At 37.1% G+C, this 23,878-nt stretch overlaps 1 protein-coding gene across 3 annotated transcripts in view; it reads right to left on the bottom strand.

The window, feature by feature from the left end:
* Positions 1–23,878, bottom strand: part of hwt (SH2 domain-containing adapter heavyweight) — a 271,876-nt gene that overhangs the window by 91,453 nt on the left and 156,545 nt on the right. For all 3 annotated transcript variants that reach the window (XM_089851418.1, XM_089851417.1, XM_089851419.1), the window contains exon 5: positions 12,104–12,163. In XM_089851418.1, coding sequence (XP_089707544.1) covers positions 12,104–12,163 — 60 coding nt within the window. The remainder of the gene's footprint in view (positions 1–12,103; positions 12,164–23,878) is intronic.

Here is a 23,878-nt window from a genome sequence, read left to right as displayed (position 1 = left end):
TTAATCCAAAGTTCAAATGAAAGATTATTTAAATGAGTATAAGCTTCTAAGAACAAATGTAACGAACAATTATCAAAAGAAATAAATAATACACGACGCTAAGGCAAATATGAATTCAAATCATTGATTTTATGTAAAAAAATATAAAAATTACAACTGAACTACGTGTAACGGGCCGGGCCGGGCCGGGCCTGTTCAATTCATTCAATGTGTCGGGCCGGGCCGGGCCGGGCTTGGTTAATGCATGTAACGGGCCGGGCCGGACCGGGCCGAAAAACCAACTATGTACTCGGACTCGGGCCGGGTTTCGGGCTTAATCAAAATTCTAAAACCGGGCCGGGCTTGGGTCGGGCCTGAAAAACTCGGCCCGTGCAGGTCTCTGAACTGAGGTGATAAAAATATTCCAACATTGTTACTGGAATTAACATAAGAACTAGCGTTATTAGTATCATAGGTTTTTCAAGTAAAACCTCTTAGTATCATAGGTTTTTCAAGTAAAACCTCTAAGTACTGTTGCGTTTAATGGGTCTTGGTTCAAGGAAAGAAGAATACACGATATTTTTTACAATAATAATGGTTATTTTAAATCGTAACCATGTTTGCATTTACCTACGACAGAAACTTATTAATATCAGACTTGCCATAGATCCCAGATCCAAATGATGAAACGCCTACTAGTTGATTATTAATCTAGACACGCCGTGTGGCTTAGACGAAAATCCCTAGAACTAATTATTGGCTGACAGGTTAAAGGGAAAGTGAGGAGCATAACAGGAGGCCCGGACATGTCATACGAAATTTTGAAGCAAGCTAACTATCCCTAAGCGCTACTATTATTGCATATAGAAAAAGGATTTGGACAATTAATGTGAGTTACTGATGCCCATGCGTTATACCTAACTATGAAGAGGACAAAACTGCATCAGGTGCTACATGTCGTCATATAGAATATTCAACTTAACGTATCAGTATCGCAGCTATAGTAAATAACCACTTACGGTTACTTAATTGTTCGTATCACATTTACTATAGTCAGAAGTAGGATGAGACTAGAAGCAAAGAGAATATACCAAGAGGAGCGGAAGCTCTAGCATTTTTTGGTAGCCCTGAGTTTTAGGGTTCTAGTTCCGGTGAGTCACGTGATCGCGAAATTCGCGTCGTCTATTCCGTAGTCTGCTAAAGTAGGGTTAGCTTCCTCAGACAACGATGTCGTTAACACTATGGGATGGTTTAAAATATGTTGAAATAAATTGCCAAAATAACAAAGGTATCTTCTTGAAGGAGTGTGTGCTGATACTTACATAAAAGACAGATTAGGGATTGAATTGTTCTTTGAGGAAGCTAATAAAGTAAATGTCTTTAACCACGGTATTTTAGAACACATTGATGAACAAATATCCTCCTTTAAATTACTTGAAAGCACCTCAGAATCAAGCTACATAAACACTAAGACTCGGCTCTATAATTTTGTCGATATGCAGACGACATATTCTAGCCAATGAGAGGTGTAGCGAATAAGCCAATCACGAGAAACCGGATGTAGTTCCCTAAAACTCAAAGCCACCAATTTTAAAAGCCTTGACAAAGGCTAAAGCTTCCGCTCCTCTTGGTATATTCTCTTTGCTAGAAGTAAGGGGCTCTGGCATTGTAATAGATCCTGGCACTAGTTGAAAAAATTAGAGGATTTTATGCCTCTTCCATCGCGCCTACCCTAGAGAGAAAAAAATTGGTCGAGTTCCAAAAACATTCCTACCCCCTTCCCCTCAACCTAAAGCCGCGGAACACGGACGAAGCGGGTGCTTGAATCTAGTTCAACCGTCTTCCACCGTGAGCGTCTCACGTTTTGGAGGGAAAGTTCAGAAACCGCTACCAGAGGGCCAACCGTTGGTGTGTTATCAAGAATATTCACTTTCGCCAAGTGAAGAATTTGGTTACCTCGATACTTCTAGCCCTTATCTTACTTCTGCTATTGTAGTAGATACATATGGCTCTTGTGATTTTTCGAATGAAAAAGGTAAAAAATTCTAAAGAAGACATGACACTCTCTCTTTGAAGACATACTTGCGCCACAGTTAGGTTGAGATGAAAGGTTTTTCAGCATATGCAGATCAGAAGAATGGTCGACGAAGCTAGATTTACAGGCTGCACTGAAATAGGAGAAGAGCTTTCTTTGAGAAGGTAAAAAGAACGAGGAAAGCTTTTTGCTTTTTCATAACAGAAACTAAAGAGACGGAAGGAGAGACGAGACAAGGGAAAAATCTCTACATAACCTCAGTCAAGCCGATAAAGTCTGTTAGCACATTATCCTGCATATGCTTCAGAAAGTAGTTTCTTTGAGCACGGTCAAAATTCTTTACCGAATTTGACCAACTGCATGACTAACAGGTAAGGCTTTAGTTCCTTTTCAGACGAGACAACTTTTGACTGAACTAAATGGGTCTAAAGTTGAGTCAGCAAAAATTACTCGGTGATCAATTTTGTGATTCAACTTGTCCAACTTCTGTTCTTAGGTCCAAGCTAGTTTACTGAACTTAAGTTGACTCAACTAAATGAGTGAAAACGTTGTATCGTCTTAAACAGGGTTGCCAGGGAATTTTCAGAACCAAATTTCCTGACCTTTTTAAGCCGGAAGTGTAAATGTTTACAGCACGTTTTAAGTGCTTATAATTAAATATACTCTCCACATTAAGTTTTCCAATGTATTTGTTGCACCAAAATGAATAAGAAACATCTTAACTTTAAATAACAGCCAAAGAGATTTTTTTATAGGCAATTACTTTATGAAAACAATTCTAGACAGCATTTTTAAGGATTTCTCTTGAGTTCACTCTTTGTTAACAGAAGATGAGGAGAAATTTTCATTACTCTTTCAATACAGACTTATCCCCAGAAATTTACCCACTAAAATCAAATTCCCTGACTTTTCCATGACCTTTTCGGCCCGATTTTGAATTCCCTGACTTTTCCAGGTTCTCCAGGTTTTCCATAACCCGTGGCAACCCTGTTAAAAGGCCTTTAGAAGTGGTTTGGTTGAGTTGGCTAAGTCTTCATTGATAGAAAACTCTTGACTATCTCCAGTCCATTACAAAGACGTTTCGGTTGCGTAACACATAAGGTGAGGAAGTTTCCGATAACGTTATGTAATTTTTCAACAGTACCCTAATTTACACGGTCGCAACAAGGTTGTAAGAGACTATATCTGGTTTTCATAAGAGACAAGGTGCGGGGTGAGCTTCGAACATCGACCAGAGCTGCTTAACGTAACCCGAAGCTACGGTTATTTCAAAACTACTCCATGTAGGCATACAATAGTTTAACGTGTGCAAATAAGGAAAGGAGAGATAAAAAAGTTTTCCTTAAGCCCCTTCGGAGATTTCAAATTAAAATAAGAGGAAGAGGGTACAGCTTCATGAGAGAACAAGTTAAGACAGGCAAAATTGTTGCGCGAATTTAAAACGCATTAGCAACGCGCCGAAGATTAGAAATATAGCGAAAAGTAAAATTAAAGTTTGGCATTTTTTTTCACTTGTGAAACACGTTTTACCTTGGAAGGTTTAGTTTGAACTAAGACCATTAAACACAGATGGACTAGAATGGAGATATGGCGCTTGGTTCATTTAGGGCAGTGCTCCTCTAGCGCCACACTGCGACTTATATTGAAACTTTTTCGACTCCAACCATAGCCATATCATAATCTATGGGTCGAAAGGTTTCGGGACTCTCATTACTTACTTATTATAATTTCAGAAGTTTGAATTTGCTTTTCGGCTTTCGACATAACTAAGCCTTTGTTAAGACGACGTTATAACAAAACCTCTCTCGTTCCTATTCTTGCAAAAGAGATTCACGAAGCACATGCGCAGTTTGTTACCAGGAATTTTACAAGAAAATACTAATGCGCATGCACTATTTTTAACCCTTTCTAAGGGTATAAAAGACTCCAGTAGGATTTATTTTATGTACTAGGAAATTAGGCGTCTTAAAATTAAAATGAACATTTCAGATAAATATCCTTACTGATATTGTAGATATTGAAAAATTAGGTCTAGACGAAAACATCAAAAATGCATGCCTTAGACTATAACTAAAGTAAAACCTAAGTACTTGACGATTGAAAGGTAGGCATTAGAAACAACGACTATTTCTAGTATTAAACTTGCAGAACTGTGTAATATATTTCAATTAATTTTCATAAACCTGATGGAATCTTCAGAAAAGCTACTTATCTATCTTGTTTCTTATTAAAAATCACTGAACCGTGGAATGAAGGCAGAAAGATGTCCTTAGGAAACAAGCCATGGGATTTCCCTCTCCCTCAACCTCGGAGGTACTTTTTTACTTTGCGGTGAAATATTGTTTTCTGGGAAAATAGATATCGGTCATAAATCGAAACCCAGCATTCATATGCCTATATGTTTACAACGTGGAACAGATCAGATGAACATTTTTATTTGTAGTTTCTTTACTGCCGACCAAAAAACTATGGCATGATCGAACTACAAATAAGAATGACTTCAGGTGTAGTTAATTATGATTATCTTAATGTTTTCCAGTCCAGATAAATAAAAAACTTTGAGGAGACAAAGCTTGCTTTTAGCACACATTTTCTGCCGCCAAAAAACAGAAAAATTTAACTTCTACAATAAGATGGAAGACAGAGCATACAAGATGTTTTTATCAAAACAAGGATTTTTTGGTTTTCTTTGTTTCCTTGTAATTTTATTACCCTGTAATTGTACGCACTGTGAAATCCAATGAGATAATAAATAATTACTACACTTAAAGACAGATCAGCCATTCTTATTTCTAACTAAATATCAGTGTCATAGGTCTGAGATTTAACCTACAGATTTCTTTCGTCAGCAGTTCTACTACATTACAATCCAAAGCCGCTTTTACACTAGACACTTTAAACCACTTTTGAAAAGGCGCAATTAAATTTTAAAAATTATTATTAGAATTTTCTCACAAAAGACCTATATGTTATATTCAAATTGAATTTATAGTTAATAGGGTTAACTGATCCAATCTAATTCCCGGTTGCGGATGATGTTATTCCGTGTACCACCACGAGGTGAAAAGATGACAACTACCTCGGGGTGGAGTTGAACCACCGACCTCTGGGTTACCGTCCCACGCTCTAACCAACTGAGCTACCGAGGTCTACGACCTCATCGTAATTCAATTGGGCGTTATGTTATAGTTCTACTTTTCCAAAACGGTTGAAAATGGTTTCAACGTGTCTATTGTAAACGCGCGGTCTGATCTGTTCCACACTGTATATTCTTCTAGTCCGTCTTCGATCTCTTTCGATCGGATAGGCAGTCCTACGCACTCCGACTCGAATCTTTCCAATGCCCCATTAATCGTTGACGATGGTGACTGCACCTCAATTTTTTCCCTTTCCTCTGTCTTTTTTCTTTTCATTCGACCCTTCTTCCCTAATAGATTGTCCGCAATTCTACCAGGGTTCACTCTCTTTGCCCTTACGCACCGTCACCAATCGGGGAAGGGACCTTGGTGGGAGGAGGGGAAGGAACGACCCCGTTACAAGCCAGATTTGTTCGATTCCGAAACAAACCGAATTGTTCGGAAGTCGTAATTTACTAAAAAGGAATCATGGAAGAAATAAGAAATTCGTTTCAAAGTTGTAGAACCGCCTTTATCAGATCTATCCCGGCTTTTGTTGTTATCTACGGTTTGTGGGTTACTAACTCTTCTGCCGGTGGCTTAGTGTCATCATAAACCAGCAATTCGTAAGTGTGGGTTTTCCGTTGAGGATATGAGGGATAATATTAGACAGACGGCTCTACCATCTTTCTTTAAACGATTTCACCTCAAAACGGAACAAGGCAAAAGCATGGCCTACTATGGTTGAATTCATTGATCAAATCGCGCAGTAGTTGGAGGTTTCTGTATCCACCACCAAGAGACTATTCTACTGATATCTGGGAGCACGTATAGAAGGAGAGGTTGACACACGTGAAGAAATAGCCTAGTTTCTCATAGTTCGCCGGTCACATGAATGAAAAATCTCCAATATTTAACGCACAGGCGCGTTGTCTCGTGTCGTTTTCTGCTGCTGTTGCGTTCTATAGCAAACATTTTTCTCCATAGACCGTTCCATTACTGGCATGGGTGAAGAGAACTTTAGAGGGCGTAGAGATGTGCAACGAGAAGTACCGCTAGAGACAGTGCGAGTTGGTTAGCCTCCAGCGTGTAGTGAATTTTGGCTCCATCTAGCGTTGCGTCTTGGCGAGTCGGAAGGAACCCCTACGCCCATGCGCGTTGGTTTCTCTACATGTAATTACTGGATTGGTCTGGTGTGGTAGTGTGTAAATAACCGTTACACAACTTTAAATCCCCTAAGTTCCGAGAATTTATCAGCTCATTGTGCCTAACAGGTGTGCAAGGAAAGTACAATGACAACTTTTAACCCCTACCATGACTATGATGTTCGTGGCCGAATTGCGCAGTAGCGATCTTACGAGCTAAAATATACGTTGCCACGAGACTCTACTCAACCCTTTTTAAAAATTCGTTATTCTTATAAATATATTACGATCTATATTTATGCCCATATGGACATTTTTATCAAAAATGTTTGTATTTCTTAAAAGGTTTCTTCAATATTGATTCGTGGCTGCATGTTTCGAGCAGCCAATGAAATACGTTTGCAAAACAGTACAGCCGGAAAGCTAGGCAGCAAAAAATTGTAATTTCGTCCAGCGCTTCACTCAATCACGCGAAAAATGGGTTAAAATAAATTGAGCGAAAAATATGCGACTGGACTTTGCCTAGAAAAATAATAGACCAAATTCTGAAAGCTTTGGCTGCATGAGTTTCTCGGAAAAAAATTTGAATTTTCAGAATAAAAACTATTTTCTACATTTCTCATTCTTGAAATACTGCTACAATGAAGAAACAAGATGGTCCAAGGGCTATTCCATGGTGACCACAGTAAAGACGTTATATTAAACTTTTACTACGACTACTACATCTGAAAATAAACTGATAGTCCCATGGTTCACGCGCGATTTGACTAAAAAATACCGAATTATCAGTGAGCTTAAACTGAGAAATTTAATCGAATGCAGTAACGTCGAGGAAAACTTTGAACTACTATAAAACATTTATCAAAGATCGGGAAAAGCGTGAATTTTAAAGATAACAAAACCCCAGAATATATTCTGCAGTTTAACGCCCCCACCTTTACCAACAACAACATTAACATCATCATATTCTTCTTCTTCTACAGCTAGCTACAAAGTAGTAGCCCATCGTGAACGATTCACTGCACGTGGCTAAGTACGATGTTGGAGATGAAATTGTTCAAACGATGGAATGCTGAACTATGAACATTCTATTACTGACATGGGTGAATAGAACTTTACAGGGCGTAGGGGTGCAACGAGAAACACCACTAGAGGCAGTGTGAGTTGGCTTGCCTCTCACGTGTAGTAAATTATGGCTCCATCTGCCGTTGCCTTTTGGTGAGTCGGGTGGAAGCTCTCAAACTCAGCACGTTCGTTCTCTACAAGTATTTACAGGAATGGTCTATTTGGAGGGACAACAGTGGAACAAAACCCAGTTTAGCACCGAGAACATCATCATCATCATCATCTTCTTCTTCTTTTTCTACAGGCAGCCACAAAATAGTGGTCTTTCGTAAACGAGGGTACAATAAGGCAAAAAAAGTAAAACAGTTTCATGGCATTTGGAAATAATATAAATGGTCGAATCTCACGCTCATCATATATAATCCCACTCCGGAAAAATTCCAAAGTCCATTTTAAAAAATATAGTATATAATATTTTTCGGTATGAAAAAGTTCAACCATAACTTTAAATCGGATTTTTAAATGACTATGATATTCCATAGTTGTTCATCGGCATTTGATAAAACAGGGAAAGCTTAGGCGTATTATTTCACAATTGTAACTCTCAGAAGAAATAAAGTAGTGTTGGAAACACGCTCCTGAACGTGAGTATAGACTAAAAATTCCGAAACGTATCTTCGGGATACAAATTTCTTTTCAATTCGGATAGCGTCATTCCTACTGGCATGATATACAGGGTGTTTAGAAATTGGTGTTTAAGTGATTATTGTAAATGCACAGCCGTTGGTGGTACACTTGGTATTCGTCGATCCTCCATTATTGAGCGTAGATTGAAGTCAATTAATGTATCGTTTTGTAATAGGGAAGACCTGAGCGCCTGACTAATAGCCGAATATCTGTTAGTGAGGATGGATTTAAAGCCAGTGGATGGTATTTGGGATATCTCGAGTGACTATTTGCCGATTCCCGAGTAGTAAGGATGCGTTACTCGTCTTTCCACGCGTCACGGCGGTCCTCAGTGTTGAAGATCAAAGTGAACTCGAATATTTCTCCATTCCTCTTGTTTTATGGCCAAGATTGGTTATTTGGAAAGTTCATAATGAGTAGTAGGAATGGCTTTGCAATTGCAGAGAAGAACGTCGATTTATTTAAACTTTAGCTTCTAATTAATGTAATCGGATACATTTTCTGCGACATTGTAAGTGTATTTCACCAGCAGGCTGTGATTGCAAAATTCCAAATCATTATGTTTAAGGCGTAACTTACCCTTATAGAGAGCTTTCAGACGGGATAGTAGTACGTCACACCCTCCCAAGTCTTACCGCTCTTCTGGTAGCCATATTGGGTGGCCTCAGCATTATTCCTGTTTTAAACCCACCAATATGGCAGCGTAAATTATGCCACGAAACTCAGCTTCTCCTCCAACTGAAAGCTCTCTATTATCCTGTCTACGTCATGAAAGACACTGCCCGATTGAAACCAATCCAGGCAAGCAAAATACAGAGGATACAAACGTAAAAAACCCTGTACGTGGATAACCCCAAAACCGTAGAACCGTTTCCCCATCGTACGAGCCCGAAAAGTGTAAAACCGAAATAAAAAGTGCTTCGTACCGAAAATATATGGTGGAAGATTACAAGCGTGGTTTAGACACCGAAGCTCCTCTACGAAAACCCGTTTTAAGTTTCTTTTTTACAGAGTAGAGAATTCTAGGCCTTAAATACTGGAGATATTTCTGAAATTCAATCGGCAAACACATTTTCGAATTTCGAGGGACGAAAAGTCAAAATGATACGAACGTTCGGGAAGGTTTCACCAAAAAAAAAAAAAAAAAAAATTGTGAAAAGTTTCCACCGCGGAAAAAACGCGGGGTAAAAACTATTATATTTCAAAGTTCCCCTTCTCTCACTCTTGCAATTTTGTTGCTACTTCCCTGCCCAAGATTAAAGAGAAAAATTGCAAATTTTGATTCTAGAGGCGACCCCACACATAAATACATCATCTTTGAAGTGGTGTTTATACTAAAAACTACATTGAAATTTGGTAAGAGAGATGTACTAACCATCCTTTTAGGTGCTAATACGTAATCACAGGCTTTGCCTCTAATCATGGCGTTTATTTAAGATTACATTACCCGTGTCTGATCTCGAGACAAATCATACACTGTAATTATAGTTCATTTTAAGTATACAGTCGACTTAAAAACGAAATATTAGTGTTTGATGAAGACTAAATTTGCCTTTGGACTAGAAAACTGTAGTTCGATTCAAGCTCTTAATTTTATATTGGATTTCCTTTCTCAGGAAATGTTACTTGATAACGCCATCTTCGTATATTATCTCGAGACTTATCACAAATTGTATTTAGTTTAAAATTTGCAGTAGAGTTAGAAAAACAAGTTCGTGTCCACAAAAAAAAAACCCTAATTTCATGCGTTATATTTAGGACTGTTCACGAGCTCGAACCAGCTCGGGCTCGTGACGAGCGAGCCAAGTTCGAGCCGAACCGAGCCGCCACTTTTGCGGCTCGATTAATTAAAGGGACACTATTGGCAAAAATTAAGTATTTTTATTTTGATTCCTTATGTTGAAATATGCCGAATTGAATTATTTCTGATTTTTTTAAAGCGCTATTTATAGTATTAAACAATAATTGAAGTTTTGTATCCAAAACATGCATTTGAATTTTGGTAAAGCGACCTACCGGCCAATCAGCGCCCGCGATTTATGAGAGGCAATCCCCAAAGAATTTTCTTAGTCGAGTGCTCGAGTCTCATTTACGTCGTCTGCATTAGATTCGAAAATCCATATTCAACTTTTCAGAACTCAAAAGAAAGGCGCGGGTTTGATCATTTAACGAATAGCGGATAAGGAACATTAATAATTAGCAGGTTCATGCTTTTACGTTTCACTTACACTCAAATGTTTCTCTTAAGCTTACTATATTAAAATGCGGCGTGTCGTAATTTTCTTGTATATCTGATAATCTGATTGTCTAGTTATTAGTCTTAGGAATGGGAAGATCCGTGTTCTTTGTGACGTTCGGGATTGAAAAAATTAAAAAAACCATCTTTTAAACCATAGCAGAGTCAAGCTACAACACAATTACTAGCGTCCTCAAACTTTAGCAGACGACGGGTCCCAGGGAGTCAATAGTGACGAGGCCACTCTAAAAAAATACTTATTTCCCGCCCTTGGAAATTCAGCTTTTCCTATTTGACTAAATATTCTCTAAACTTCACGGGATTGGTTGATTTGTCTCTATTCCTAAAGAGGTTTTTATTGGCCGGTAGGTAAGTGTGCTAAAATCGAAACCCATTGCTAAGCCTAACAAATTTTAAAAAAAATTATTTTCATTGAAAAAAATATTTGAAAAATCAGAAAAAATTAGAGAATTCATATTTCATTAAAACAAACCAGGAAAAAATAAAACACGGTACTAAGATTTTCAGCTGAGAGTCTCCCTTTAACGAACGAGCTTTTTTATGGTCGAGCCGAGCCGAGCCGACAGGTATCGAGCCACTATGACTCGCGAGCTTAGTCACTAATATAGTGCTTTCCTTTTAGTCTTTATTATCTCCAACAATAGCGTTCCGTTGTATTTTTACATGAAATAAAGCGCGGGAAAAATCTCTCGTCTCTAACTTTGAGCATATTTTACCGCGCGGGTTTTACTGAACCACTACATTCCTAAACGTGGGATGGCATTTATAGTCGTTCTCAAGTTTGACGTTGGTAGTAGCAAATGTTTTTAAATATGTATATATTAATCGAGCCAGCTCGGCTCGGCTCGATCATTTTCGAGCCGAGCCGAGCTAGAGCCGAGCCAAGACCCAGCTCGGCTCGAGTCGAGCCGAGCCGCCGTTTTTTTGACTCGAACCGAGCCGAGCTTTTAAAAAGCTCGCTTCGCTCGGCTCGTGAACAGTCCTATAAGTCTGTCAAACGAAAGAAGAGCCCTGAGAAATTTGTCCAAATTGGTGTCGCCACCATCGACCCCATAGTACTTTATCAACTTTTTTTGTTTTGTCAATAGTCGTCTGTAATATAGTCTGCTATATACAGATACTTTAACTTATGTCATTAAAATATATTGCAATGCTAGTTCAACAAAGATAAAACTGGTGTCTTGTCGTTAATTTTGTTTTATATTCTTTAATACTCGATGATCGTAAAAAACCATGAAACATAAACGTATTAAATATATATTGCAAAATGTATTGGTTCTATTGCGATTAAGCCTATCTGTTTATAGCAGACTATATTACAGACGACTATTGACAAAACAAAACAAGTTGATGAGGTCGATGGTGGCGACACCAATTTGGACAAATTTCTCAGGGCTCTTCTTTCGTTTGACAGACTATAGTTATATTACCAACAAGTAATAATTTGTTTAGGCCTAATTTTATGGGGAAAACTTGCTAAAATTGGAAATTTATCCCGAAATGAAAAAAAAAACCTTCACCCAGACATTTTTCCTGACTTTAAACTTGTAAAACAATTAAAATATACATCGTACATTGAAAAATCCACATTCAGAATTAACTCTCGGTTTTAGGTTATGAAATATTACAACAATTTTATGGGCCTGAATTAGGTATGTTCATTCTAATGAGAAAAATGAGTGGCAATATAAAGAAGAATCTAATATCACAATGAAAACCTAGCCACTTTGGAAGTTAACATTGTATTCTAATGAGATTGTCTTTGAAAAGACACCGGTATTATTAACCCGTGAAAGATTGAACAAATGTTTCGACTTACCACATGATTCACGATTCCCAAACGGTATCCTTTGAGATTCTCTTTCCTCCGAAACTTGAACTGAAAATACAAAAGGTAACCATGGTTCAGTCCACCAATTTTTTCAACTTGAAATAAAATTACCACCCGACACACCAAAACACAGAGTAGCGTCAATAGACCAAAAATGAAGGCAAAGTCCATCTTTGGGAAAAAACCAATGGGGAACAAGTCATGTTTCCAGTTATTGGCAACATGACTCGTTCCCCATATCGTTTCATTAAAAAAAGCCTTTTGAAATAATTTTTCGCCTATTTACTATACTTTGGTCTATAAATCATTACACAATAATATGTGTATACCATAGAACACCATCAAAAACAGAAACCGAGGATACGAATTAGGAACAGCTTTGTTGTAAGAAAGGAAAGTAGAAACTTCATATCCTCAATCATTGCTTTTTGTTTGTGAACTAATTCGTAGGCCAAGCTCTAGAAGTTAAAAAACAGTCCGATATGGATTGTTCATGCCAAGATTCCTGAAAAAACTATTTCAGGTTCATTTAGAGATATAAAGTAAAAAATAATCAACTGGTCTCTATAACAATGGGTTTTGAGCGCCAACTAGCGGCTGCTCTTTTAACACTTTCGGTAGCATTAAAGGGACTGTAAAGAAGGCAACGGCGGGTGGGTAAAAATTATTTGAAAGACGTCAGAGGCACGTGGTTCAAAGAAACTTAGTTCCTTTCATTTCGAAAACTACCACTTCATGGAATTGGCGCTGCAATCTCGTGAAAAACAAGGACTAGATGACCAGTTTCAATGCATGAGGATCTTGGCATCACGTGATGTCTGTGACGTATTTCAAATAATTTTTACACACCCACCGGTGCCTTCTTTGCAGTCCCTTTAAATGTGATAAAAAACCATTTTTGAAAACTATTTGCAATTATTGGCAGTATAGCATTTTAATTAAATTAAATATTTTTTAATGAATTGAAGCCATAAAAAATTATCAGATCTAAAAAACATTTTTTTCAACTGCCCCATTCTGTAGCGGCTACAACAGAAAACAAGTTGGGAAAACCAAAATATTACCTCTCCGAGTCAAGACGACTACTTACAAACTTATTTACCCAGATATGGAAATGTTTCTTAAGTTAAAATTTATGAAATATTTAAGCAGTATACAAAGCATAGCAAATGTACTGTAAATCAGACGACATTTTACATCCAATAATGATATACTTGTACACATTAAAATCATCCGATGGGGGAGAAACGGGAAATGAAGAGAGGGATACTACCTTTACGTGTTTGTAAAGGCCCAATTTTCTACTCCTCAACTGTATGCCCTCTATGTTCAAAGCCATATTCACAACAGGGTTGCCATATAAACACTATCCTCTCGTTTCACCTCAACGATTTTCTTAGTTTGTCAACATGACTGTTAACGTTACATAACACCAAAGCTTATTTGTGGCTACACACACTGAAAGTAAATGCGTACCATAAAAAGCATGAAAACACGAAGCTATTATTCGATTACGATCAGACCTTTCACTGGTCTGGGCTGCGTTCAGCAGAGCTCACCAAAAAAGACAGCGGATTTTGGAAATGTTTACCGGTGAGCTCTGTCGTCATAGCTTTTCTCCGGTCATCGGCGTTTTATAAATGACGCTAGCGCAATAAAGCGTGCAAGGTACCAAGGCTTAACAAAAATTGTATGATAACATATTTATAGAGATAGATAACAACTTTTATAATTAAAATTAGAAACTAGCATATCTCTCAAAATTCTCGCGTGATCAACTGGTTTCACGCCAATTAAATAGCTATAGTCCCATAGAGCTATTTGTATTAATTCATTCATGGTTTTTTCGCCAAGCTGAGAACTACACGTTTTACGTCACGTTATCCAAAAAGCCGACTATTTTCTTTGAACACCGCGCTAGCTCAGCGCTAAGCACCGTGACGTCAAAATTCGAAAACAAAATCCCGTTATGTAGGACACTGCTAACAGCGCTGGGCTCTGCTGAACGCGGCCCAGATTTCCAACATGATTACAATATCTAAGCCTAAAGTGTACTTAACTTTCGGCTCACTCTGAACCGTTAATGTCTCTGCATTACAGAAACGGAATCCAAACCCAAGCGTTTACTTTTTGTTTCACTAGGCCTATTGACAAATAAAAGTTCATTTGACCAACATAGTAGCGTTGTGCTTGTATTCACTTTAGAAAGGATTATGCTATAAACAGATGTAGTATAGCTTAGGTAATATATAAACATCCATTTTAAATAATAATATTAAAAAAACTTTTTGGAATATCAAAATGAAATAGAGCTTTAAAGCTACAAAAGTACTAAATGCATCATAATTACGAAAAATATTTCCACATATTCACTTTATATTAAGGATAAAGGGAATATTATGGTTCTGTAGGATTCCTGTACACATCAAAACAAAACGAACTTCTAACGCAGCACACTACTGTAACAACGGACGGACACACACAGACAAAACCATAGACTGCTTTTTAACTCTTTCCGTATTAATTTTGAATTGAGAAACAAGATTATCTTAAATATTAAAATGAACATAATTAATATTTAATATTTTCTTCGTTAGTTATTCGCCTTATTGAACGTTACATCGTTTTAAAAAAGAACAATTAAACATTCTTGAGAGACTTGACTAATATTGGCGTTTGAAATGAAGCATACGCCGGTTGCTTCGCCTCACTGAAATAGGTAGTATATAAGGGTGTCGAACTACAGCTAAAAGCAAGAACAACCGCAATTGCGAAAACCTTTGGTGGTGATGCCACCTTAGGGAGGCTAGACGTTTCTCGTAACCCTAGCTGATCGCCGCGAATGTCTTAAACCCAACGATGACGATGGAGTAGAAGCCAGGTGTACAGACTGGTGTCCAAGTGGAATGGACGAAGACCAGAAGATGGTGGTGATTAGAAGCCAGTATGTACAGACTGGTGTCCAAGTGGGATGGACAAAGACCAGAAGATGGTGGTGATTAGAAGCCAGTATGTACAGACTGGTGTCCATGTGGAATGGACGAAGACCAGAGGATGGTGGTGATTAGAAGCCAGTATGTACAGACTGGTGTCCATGTGGAATGGACGAAGACCAGAGGATGGTGGTGATTAGAAGCCAGTATGTACAGACTGGTGTCCATGGGGGATGGACAAAAACAAAGACCAGAAGATGTTGGTGTTAGAAGCCAGTGTGTACAGACTGGTGTCCATGTGGAATGGACAATTGACTAGTCAGATTAAGTAATAGTGGTCAGTTGAATTGTGGATAGCCTCAAGTTTTGAATTTTCCGGGAACTGTGAATGCGGTCCGGAAATAGCGAACACATTTGCTTCGATTCGGAAACTGCGAACGCGGTCCCCTGGGGTGTAAGTCAATAACAACAGCCAGACAGACAGACAGACAGACAGACACACACGTCGAAATTAGAACCTCTCCGTGACATACGTCACTCGGAGAGGTAAAAACTTAAAAGTAGCACATAAGAATGACCACAATTTCTAGAATTATCAACCTCAAAAACAGTAAAGCCCATCTATGTAACATAACGAAAAATTATACCAAATTTCAATGAAATCGGATAAAACTAAGACTTAGTGTTGATTACCAGTCTGTTATGACGTTTACTTATTTAAACAAAGCCCTCATTGGTCGAGAAAATAAGGTTCAAATGCATATGAATTTACAATTACAAAACAAACATAAAAATCATAAATTTAAAAAAAATACAGAAAAAATTATTTACAGCCTATTACGCTTTCCAACGATACTAAAAATATTTACATAAAGCTTACGTATCTTTAGAAAATACGGTTTATTTAAAAACAGTTGGGATATAATTGGTCAGAATCCTGAGCAACAAAAATTTGACTTGTCGCGGTTTGCTTCGAAGACGTCGAAACGTGCCAGAGAATAACTTAAGCGAGTGGGGTCGAAACCTAACTATCTATTCTTAACGTTAACCAAGTTGGGAAAGGAAGTAGTGGCATTGTTGAAGGGAATAATGGGAGAAGGCAAAAAGGGGGACTTGATGACATTAACAAAAAACTTATCGGCGGAACCTCGGTCGCTCGAGACTCGACCAACCAGGGCACGAGGGTTGAAACCCACTGACACAAAATGGAATGTCGCTACGCATTGGAATCGAACAAAAACGTGTTGGAGTGGGTGCTGCCGCATGCCCAGGCTATCAGCCACCAGAAGACTAGACCAAGAGGGAAAAGAGGAACCTTGTAAAGAACTAATGGTAAGTCCCTTTCCTTTGACACGCAGACCCCCGTCTATGTCCCTATGTACAATCACCAAGAGTAAATCAACTAGGAGTATAAAACTAAATTCATCAGCAATAAATGATTTAACATTGCGGACTAATACATTTCATCTTTCCCTTATGTCTTGAAATCCAAATTTAAACGAAATAAACTATTTCAATTATTCTTATTGGTTCTATTTTTCAGTTTTTCACCGAGGAATTAGGCTGATTTTCTAAAGAGTCGATTAAAACAGGAATGGTCTACAGGACGTCTTGGTGACAGATAAAATGTAGTCCACCTTCTTAAGAGAACGGTACTACAGTGTTTGTCGCTTATTTTTACATCTTCAAATACGACACTACAATTTTTTTGCATCGTTCAATGAATCACAGAAAGATTCAGAAAGTCGTCATTATAATTTTAACTAAAGTCTGTCAAACGAAAGAAGAGCCCTGAGAAATTTGTCCAAATTGGTGTCGCCACCATCGACCCCATAGTACTTTATCAACTTGTTTTGTTTTGTCAATAGTCGTCTGTAATATAGTCTGCTATAAACAGATAGGCTTAATCGCAATAGAACCAATACATTTTGCAATATATATTTAATATGTTTATGTTTCATGGTTTTTTACTATCATCGAGTATTAAAGAATATAAAACAAAATTAACGACAAGACACCAGTTTTATCTTTGTTGAATTAGCATTGCAATATATTTTAATGACATAAGTTAAAGTACTTGTCATACAGCAGACTATATTACAGACGACTATTGACAAAAGTTGATAAAGTACTATGGGGTCGATGGTGGCGACACCAATTTGGACAAATTTCTCAGGGCTCTTCTTTCGTTTGACAGACTATAGTCCCTGTCAATTCAAAAAATACGCTCCCAGTATGGTCTTCCCATTGAAAATTCAAGAAAACTCAGTTTCGATATATCAATAATTTTGTCTTGTCGAGCTTGCTCGCCCGTTTGATGGCATCACTATGACGCGAGGAAAAAAAGCGCGGGAATCCTATACGCGTCTCGAGCTTCTCGCCTGTCTAAACTCTGGGTCTGATAGCGGAGAGAGTGGCACCATCTCACGTGAAAAATATATCTGTGACGTCAGCCTACGGGGAAACGTTTTAGCTTTTCATAAAAAGAGGATTTCAAATAATATCATATGAAGCATTTTCAAATAATATCATATGAAGCGTTTTCAAATAATATCATATGAAGCATTTTCAAATAATATCATATGAAGCATTTTCAAATAATATCATATGAAGCATTTTCAAATAATATCATATGAAGCATTTTCAAATAATATCATATGAAGCATTTTCAAATAATATCATATAAAGCATTTTCAAATAATATCATATGAAGTATTTTCAAATAATATCATATGAAGCATTTTCAAATAATATCATATGAAGCATTTTCAAATAATATCATATGAAGCATTTTCAAATAATATCATATGAAGCATTTTCAAATAATATCATATGAAGCATTTTCAAATAATATCATATGAAGCATTTTCAAATAATATCATATGAAGCATTTTCAAATGTATATTGCCAAATAACCAGAAATTGGAGAATTAAAAGCTTGATATTTATGAATTCACAGAAATTAATTCTATCTTTTGCTATATAAATCAGAGGTTTTTTAAACGAAGCTTCTCATTCCCTTTAAATAAGCGAACCCGCGTTGATTGGCTCTTGGTGCAACCTATCAGACTTGAAGGAGACGAAGAGAAGCTATGGGAGTTGGACTTCCATCTTCCAAGAGAGATCTCCATGATAATAGAATATCCGAGACGACAAGTCGCTTTATTCGCGGGGAAAAATACTCTTTTTCAAAGTTCGGGCGACAACATCCGATCGGATTAAAATGTCTTCAACTTTTCCTGGACTTCTCTCTCTCTCTCTCTACATCTCGTTTCTTTCCCCAACTCTTAGGCACACACGAATGCTTTAACTATTATATATGCCTCCATTTTTTAACAGATGTCAAACGTTACGACATGGCAGCCTTTTTTATATATAGGTTTCATTTAAGCATCAGCCACATGCATGAAATTCGTATTTTAAGATAGTGCGAAAACCTATTTTAAGACATCATCTGCATATCAGATGAAACTTTTTATTTTATGTTAAAGTTTCCCACATTATTTTCATACAAATAACTAAAAAACTATTTAGATGTTGATGGTGTGTTTCTGCTTTCCTGACTCAATCAATCTGAACAATTATTTTCAGAGACAATTTGAATATGAGTTGAATGATTGCGTATAATCTTTAGTGGTCGGCGTTTGGACAAGATAATCCACAGAATTTTGGTTAATCAGTTATCCATGGATAATAATCAGATAATTATTCGTGATTACATTGCATTAATCATAGACTTCCCGTGGATAATTTCAAATTATGGATAAAGATAAAACAAACAGATATTATCCTATCCAAATGCCGACCACTAATAATCTTCCCAATTTATTTTGTTATCATGAAAATGTGAAGGGTTTTCACCATTCATGACGTGTTTCTGCTTTCCCGACGATGGAGTTACCGAATTAGACTGAACTGTATGGTTGGAATCAGTAACACAATGGTTTGGTTGAATTTTTATACCTTGTCAATCAGTCTGTTAAGAAGATTTTAACATTTTGATTAACACACTAAAAAAGCATGGTTTTATCAGAAGTGAGATGAGACTAGAAGTACTGAGCTAACCAAATTCTTCACTCGGCGAAAGTGAATATTCTTGATAACACACCAACGGTTGACCCTCTAGTGGCGGTTTCAGAATTTCTCCTCCAAAACGTGAGACGCTCGCGGTGGTAGACGGCCGAACTATAGTCAAGCACTCGCGTCCGTGTTCCGCGTCTTTAGGTTGAGGGGAAGGGGATAAGACTTTTTTTGGAACTCGACCAATTTTTTTCTCTCTAGCGTAGGAGAGTTTGAAGCGGCGTAAAATCCTCAAATTTGTTCACTAATGCCTGGATCTATTACCAATGCTAGAGCCCTTCACTTCTAGTCTCCTCTCACTGCTGGTTTTATTCAATTTGATATTTGTTAAAATCATACCGATATTTCATATTTATTTCTATTTAGAATTTAGAATTTATTGTGTACATAGCGAGGAAAAAACTTTTCAGTTTTCAGTTCATTAAAACACCCGAGGAACGCCGAGTAGCTTAGCTAGTTAGTTATAAGCTAAAACTCATTGTTAATTTAAACCAATTTCATTAAGCTTGACAGTACTCTTTGTAACTTTCCATGGAGGTGCCAAGCCAACCAGGACAGCCGTACGTTCAAATCGAGTTTACTAAAAAGCTTATCCGATATACTTCCCCGTCGGTGCCCGATAGTTAATTGGATTATCTTCAGGTAGGCTTTTACTACAACAATTAGGGTAGAGAAGAGACGTCGGGGATGAGAGCGGGTCCCCTTCCATGTTCTAATATTGGTCCTTGTATTGGGGCGAAAGAGAAGGGCCAAGCCAACAACGTTCCCTTCATAAACAATTGGGCTAAGGGGATTTTTTTGTTCTTTAGAGTGGCGCCAAGGTTTGCGAGTAGGGGTTTATCATAAGCTCATGAAACCTTGAAGTATCCATCTGAGGCTGTTTGATGGAACGTCTCTTCCATTTTTTTACACCCACCCAAGAGATTGGGCTCCAAAATTCCTTGAGAGAATTTTGTGTCGCAAATGGTGCCTCTTGTGGTTAAGAGAGACGTATAGCTTGGGTTGAATTTTTAGCATTGGACCTCTCTTTTAATGGTGGATATATCTTACCTCTAACTCAAACCTGTGTTTTTTTTACACGAATCACGCGTTAATTTTCCACACCTTACGATAGCAATGTTTTTACGTTTCAATATAAAACTTGGGTAAAAGACGAACTGGTTTTTTAAATGAACCATGCTTAGTGGTCGGCATTTGAATAGGATAATATCTGTTTGTTTTATCTTTATCCATAATTTGAAATTATCCACGGGAAGTCTATGATTAATGCAATGTAATCACGAATAATTATCTGATTATTATCCATGGATAACTGATTAACCAAAATTCTGTGGATTATCTTGTCCAAACGCCGACCACTAACCATGCTGTAGCTTTGACAATATATCAAGTGTCGAAGACCCTCTTGTATAAGTAATTTTGGGGGAGAAAATCACAGAACTAACCCCTCCCCGGCAAACGGGGCGAGATTTTTTATAATAAAAGTATAAGAAAAAGGATCGAACATATCATGGCTGCATTTTCCCTTATAGTTTAATACCAGTTTGATGGAGTGTAGGCTGCAGGCCGAGAAAGAGACAGATATTATTCAGACACAGGAACTTAGTGGTGTAATGCACTTATTCCATTATTAAGAAGTTCTCGGGGTGACTAAGTCAGGGTGAGATTAAGACAAGGAGTGTTACTGCTCACTATCGCCAAGAGAAAAACTTTTTATAAGAGATTATAAGCAGACTAAAGGATGAAAGGAGAAAAAAAAACATTCCAGGGGAAGAAAAGAAAAATTGGATAAAATATATCGATGCTTCTTGCTTGGATTAAGTAACTCTGGGCGCGTCTGTCAATTTGTTCTCGTTAATTTTAAAACAAAACACTTTTATTTTTTGGTTTCTACTTTTCATATCTTCGTACATCATAAGGGAAACGATCCAAACTCCTAAATTTATTGAATATATAAGCCGTTTTCGACTAAAAATATTTTGACTCAAATAGATAAGTCAACTTGAGTTGAGAGAAATAGTAGGGTTATGTGAACAGACGTTGAATGGTATGAATAAAAAATGAATGATCAGAAAAAAATATGGTCGACTATCCAATTTTGGTCAATTGTTGTTAAAATGTTTGTTCACATGTGTCAAAACTTTGACTTATCTGAAGCACACTACGTTTTGTTTGACTTCCTGCTTGTGAAAGTATGCAACATTGCATCTTTCGAAACTGCACTTTTCATCAAATGCGTAAATGCGTGTGTACAAGAGACAAATTAAAAATGGAACATATTCTACTATGGAATTAATATTTGCAATTCAATACCAAAAATATCAGGAAAAAAGCCAAAAGCTCAGATCGCATAAGCACCGTAATTCGAACTTGCGCAGTTCCTATTGCGCATTGTCTAAAGAGAGTATTTTATCAACGGTAGGGCTGTTACACATCGAATTCCCAACTTTCACGATGAGTTACTAAGTCCGATAAAAGAACAATGTATTTAAATTAGTTGAAGAGTTGACTGAAGGTGGGGTTAGTGTAGCTAAGTCTCTGATGACGTACGTAGCAACGGGTTACATTTGCATCAAATCGATAAAACCAGGATAATATACATCCCTTGTTAATTCATCCAAGTTTTCGCTAGTCTCTAGGATAACAATAGGCTTAGTCGAAAATGTAATTCGTTGTGTTTTGGAAGCAAGGCGGAATGCAATTAATAAAGATGGCTTAATTTAATTAGGGAGCAAAGTCAAGACCGAGAAGAGAGCCTTAAGGAATTAAAAGACAGATTTTGGCTACTTGAATGAGATTAAAACGTGAATGTCCAACTTCGAGATGTGAATAGGGATTTACTTAATTTAGAAAATTATAATAAATCCTTTTGAATATGAATATTAATCATTTTAGGAATTAAAAAAGCTTTAGATCTTAGACTGATTTAACCCTTGTATCGTCGGATGTTAAGTTTAGTTTATTAATAAGATCTTTCTTCATTTTACAATCGAGTCAAGGGCTCAGTCAAGGCACTAAGAAAGACGAAGCGTGCAAATTCACAATGTTTGAATTGAGTAGGAGCTTCCTAAGTGCGGTTTAGGAATCTAACTTAAATATCATTTGGATAATTCTATTTTTTGGTTCAATTTTCTTAATTAGGTAGGCTCCAGTCATTTAATTTATGGGGAGAGATGTATTTGGCGAATCTTTATGCAAATGAGTTACTCATCTGTATAAGAGCGCACACCTTTAGTGCGAAGATTTGGTTCTAGCATAAAACAATAAATAATGTGGAGATTTCATATAAGGTCATACCGAGAAAAATAAAATCTTATTCTAAAGCAACGTGTTCTGTAGAGAAATTCTGAACCACGATAGTTTCAATATTTTTATCCACTTTGACAATATTTTATCGTAATCTTGACAAAACCTCATCCTATCTCTCCATCCATAAGTTCATAAGATAAGTTCCATAAGTTTGTAACTGGTTACTGAGAGGTTGTCATGAATTGAGGGAGGTAGGTCATAGATTCGAGGTAAAGCGACGCCTGGTGAGGCGCTGACAAACGCTTAGTACAGACTAAATAGGAAGATGGACTGCAAAACTAACCGAGTGTAGTCAATTCTCGCTTGTCGTTCTCGAACTGGCTCTCAGTAAGTCTCTAGCATTACGCAGTAGCTAGTGTCATACTTATGGAACCTCTTATAAACTTATGCTGATATCAACCTTGAAGTTTTGTCAAATTCGGTATAGAATTGTGACTGTGCATAAAGAACATCACACTATCTCAAATAAATGTATATAAGATTACGAGTTTCTTTAACACCGAACTACAATATTATCTAGATTCTAGTCAGACAACCACTCTTGATATGAATTTTGAAGATATCGAGCATATTTATGGAACATATCTCATAAACTTATGCTCTATCCTGTAGTACCCTATATCTTTTAAAAAACGTTATTAATATAAAATAGACAGTGTTTCATTATTTTGACAGCTTTTAGGAGGATAAAACTTCAGACATCTTCTTCGGCGTAATTCTTAAAAAGGTCCCCCTTTTTGCCATCAAAGATAGAAGAATCTCATAATCAGAGATCGTGAAGAAAGTCATCATCATTTTCGTCAGACGCCGATGCAAAAAAATTGGAAAAGTAGGATCAAAAGAGTATGGGGCCGCGTCAAAGGAAAATTTCGACAGGGTGTATCATTTGACTTGAAACATGTATTCAGATTTACAAGAATAAGAATATTTCACAAGAGTGTTTCGCAAGTCTTCGACACATCTTTGTTGCAAAAGTAACAAATTGGGAAAACGAAAATATTACCTCTCCGAGTCAAATGGAATATTATTGCGTCAATTTTTCGCTAAACGTGCATCTTTTATTGCTATTTAATGATAAGCTACTGCCGTTTAAATTATAATTATAAAATTTTATAAACTTTCGTTGTGTACTGGTTTACTGACTAGGTATGCATTTATTCTGCTAACCCAGTTCAGTAACGATGGACGTATACACTCAAGGAGACGACTTTATTACTCTTTCTGTATTACTTTGAGTTGAGAAAATATATTATCTTAAATATAATTAATATTCTATATTTTCTTCGTTCATTATTGATCTTATTCGGAGTTACATAGTTTTAAAATAGAAAAATTAACATTTTTGAGAGACGCTACTAAAATTTCCGTTTAAAGTGCAGCGTATGTCTGTTGTTTCGCCTGACACGAATCGGTAGTTTATATGGGTTTCGAATCACAGCTT

Source organism: Phalangium opilio, unplaced genomic scaffold (genome assembly GCF_054372755.1).
Source record: "Phalangium opilio isolate 3A_F unplaced genomic scaffold, DU_Popi_V2 ptg000105l_1, whole genome shotgun sequence".
NCBI classification, from domain to species: domain Eukaryota; kingdom Metazoa; phylum Arthropoda; class Arachnida; order Opiliones; family Phalangiidae; genus Phalangium; species Phalangium opilio.
Note: the sequence above shows the minus strand (reverse complement) of the source record. Positions and strands in the feature narration are given on the sequence as shown.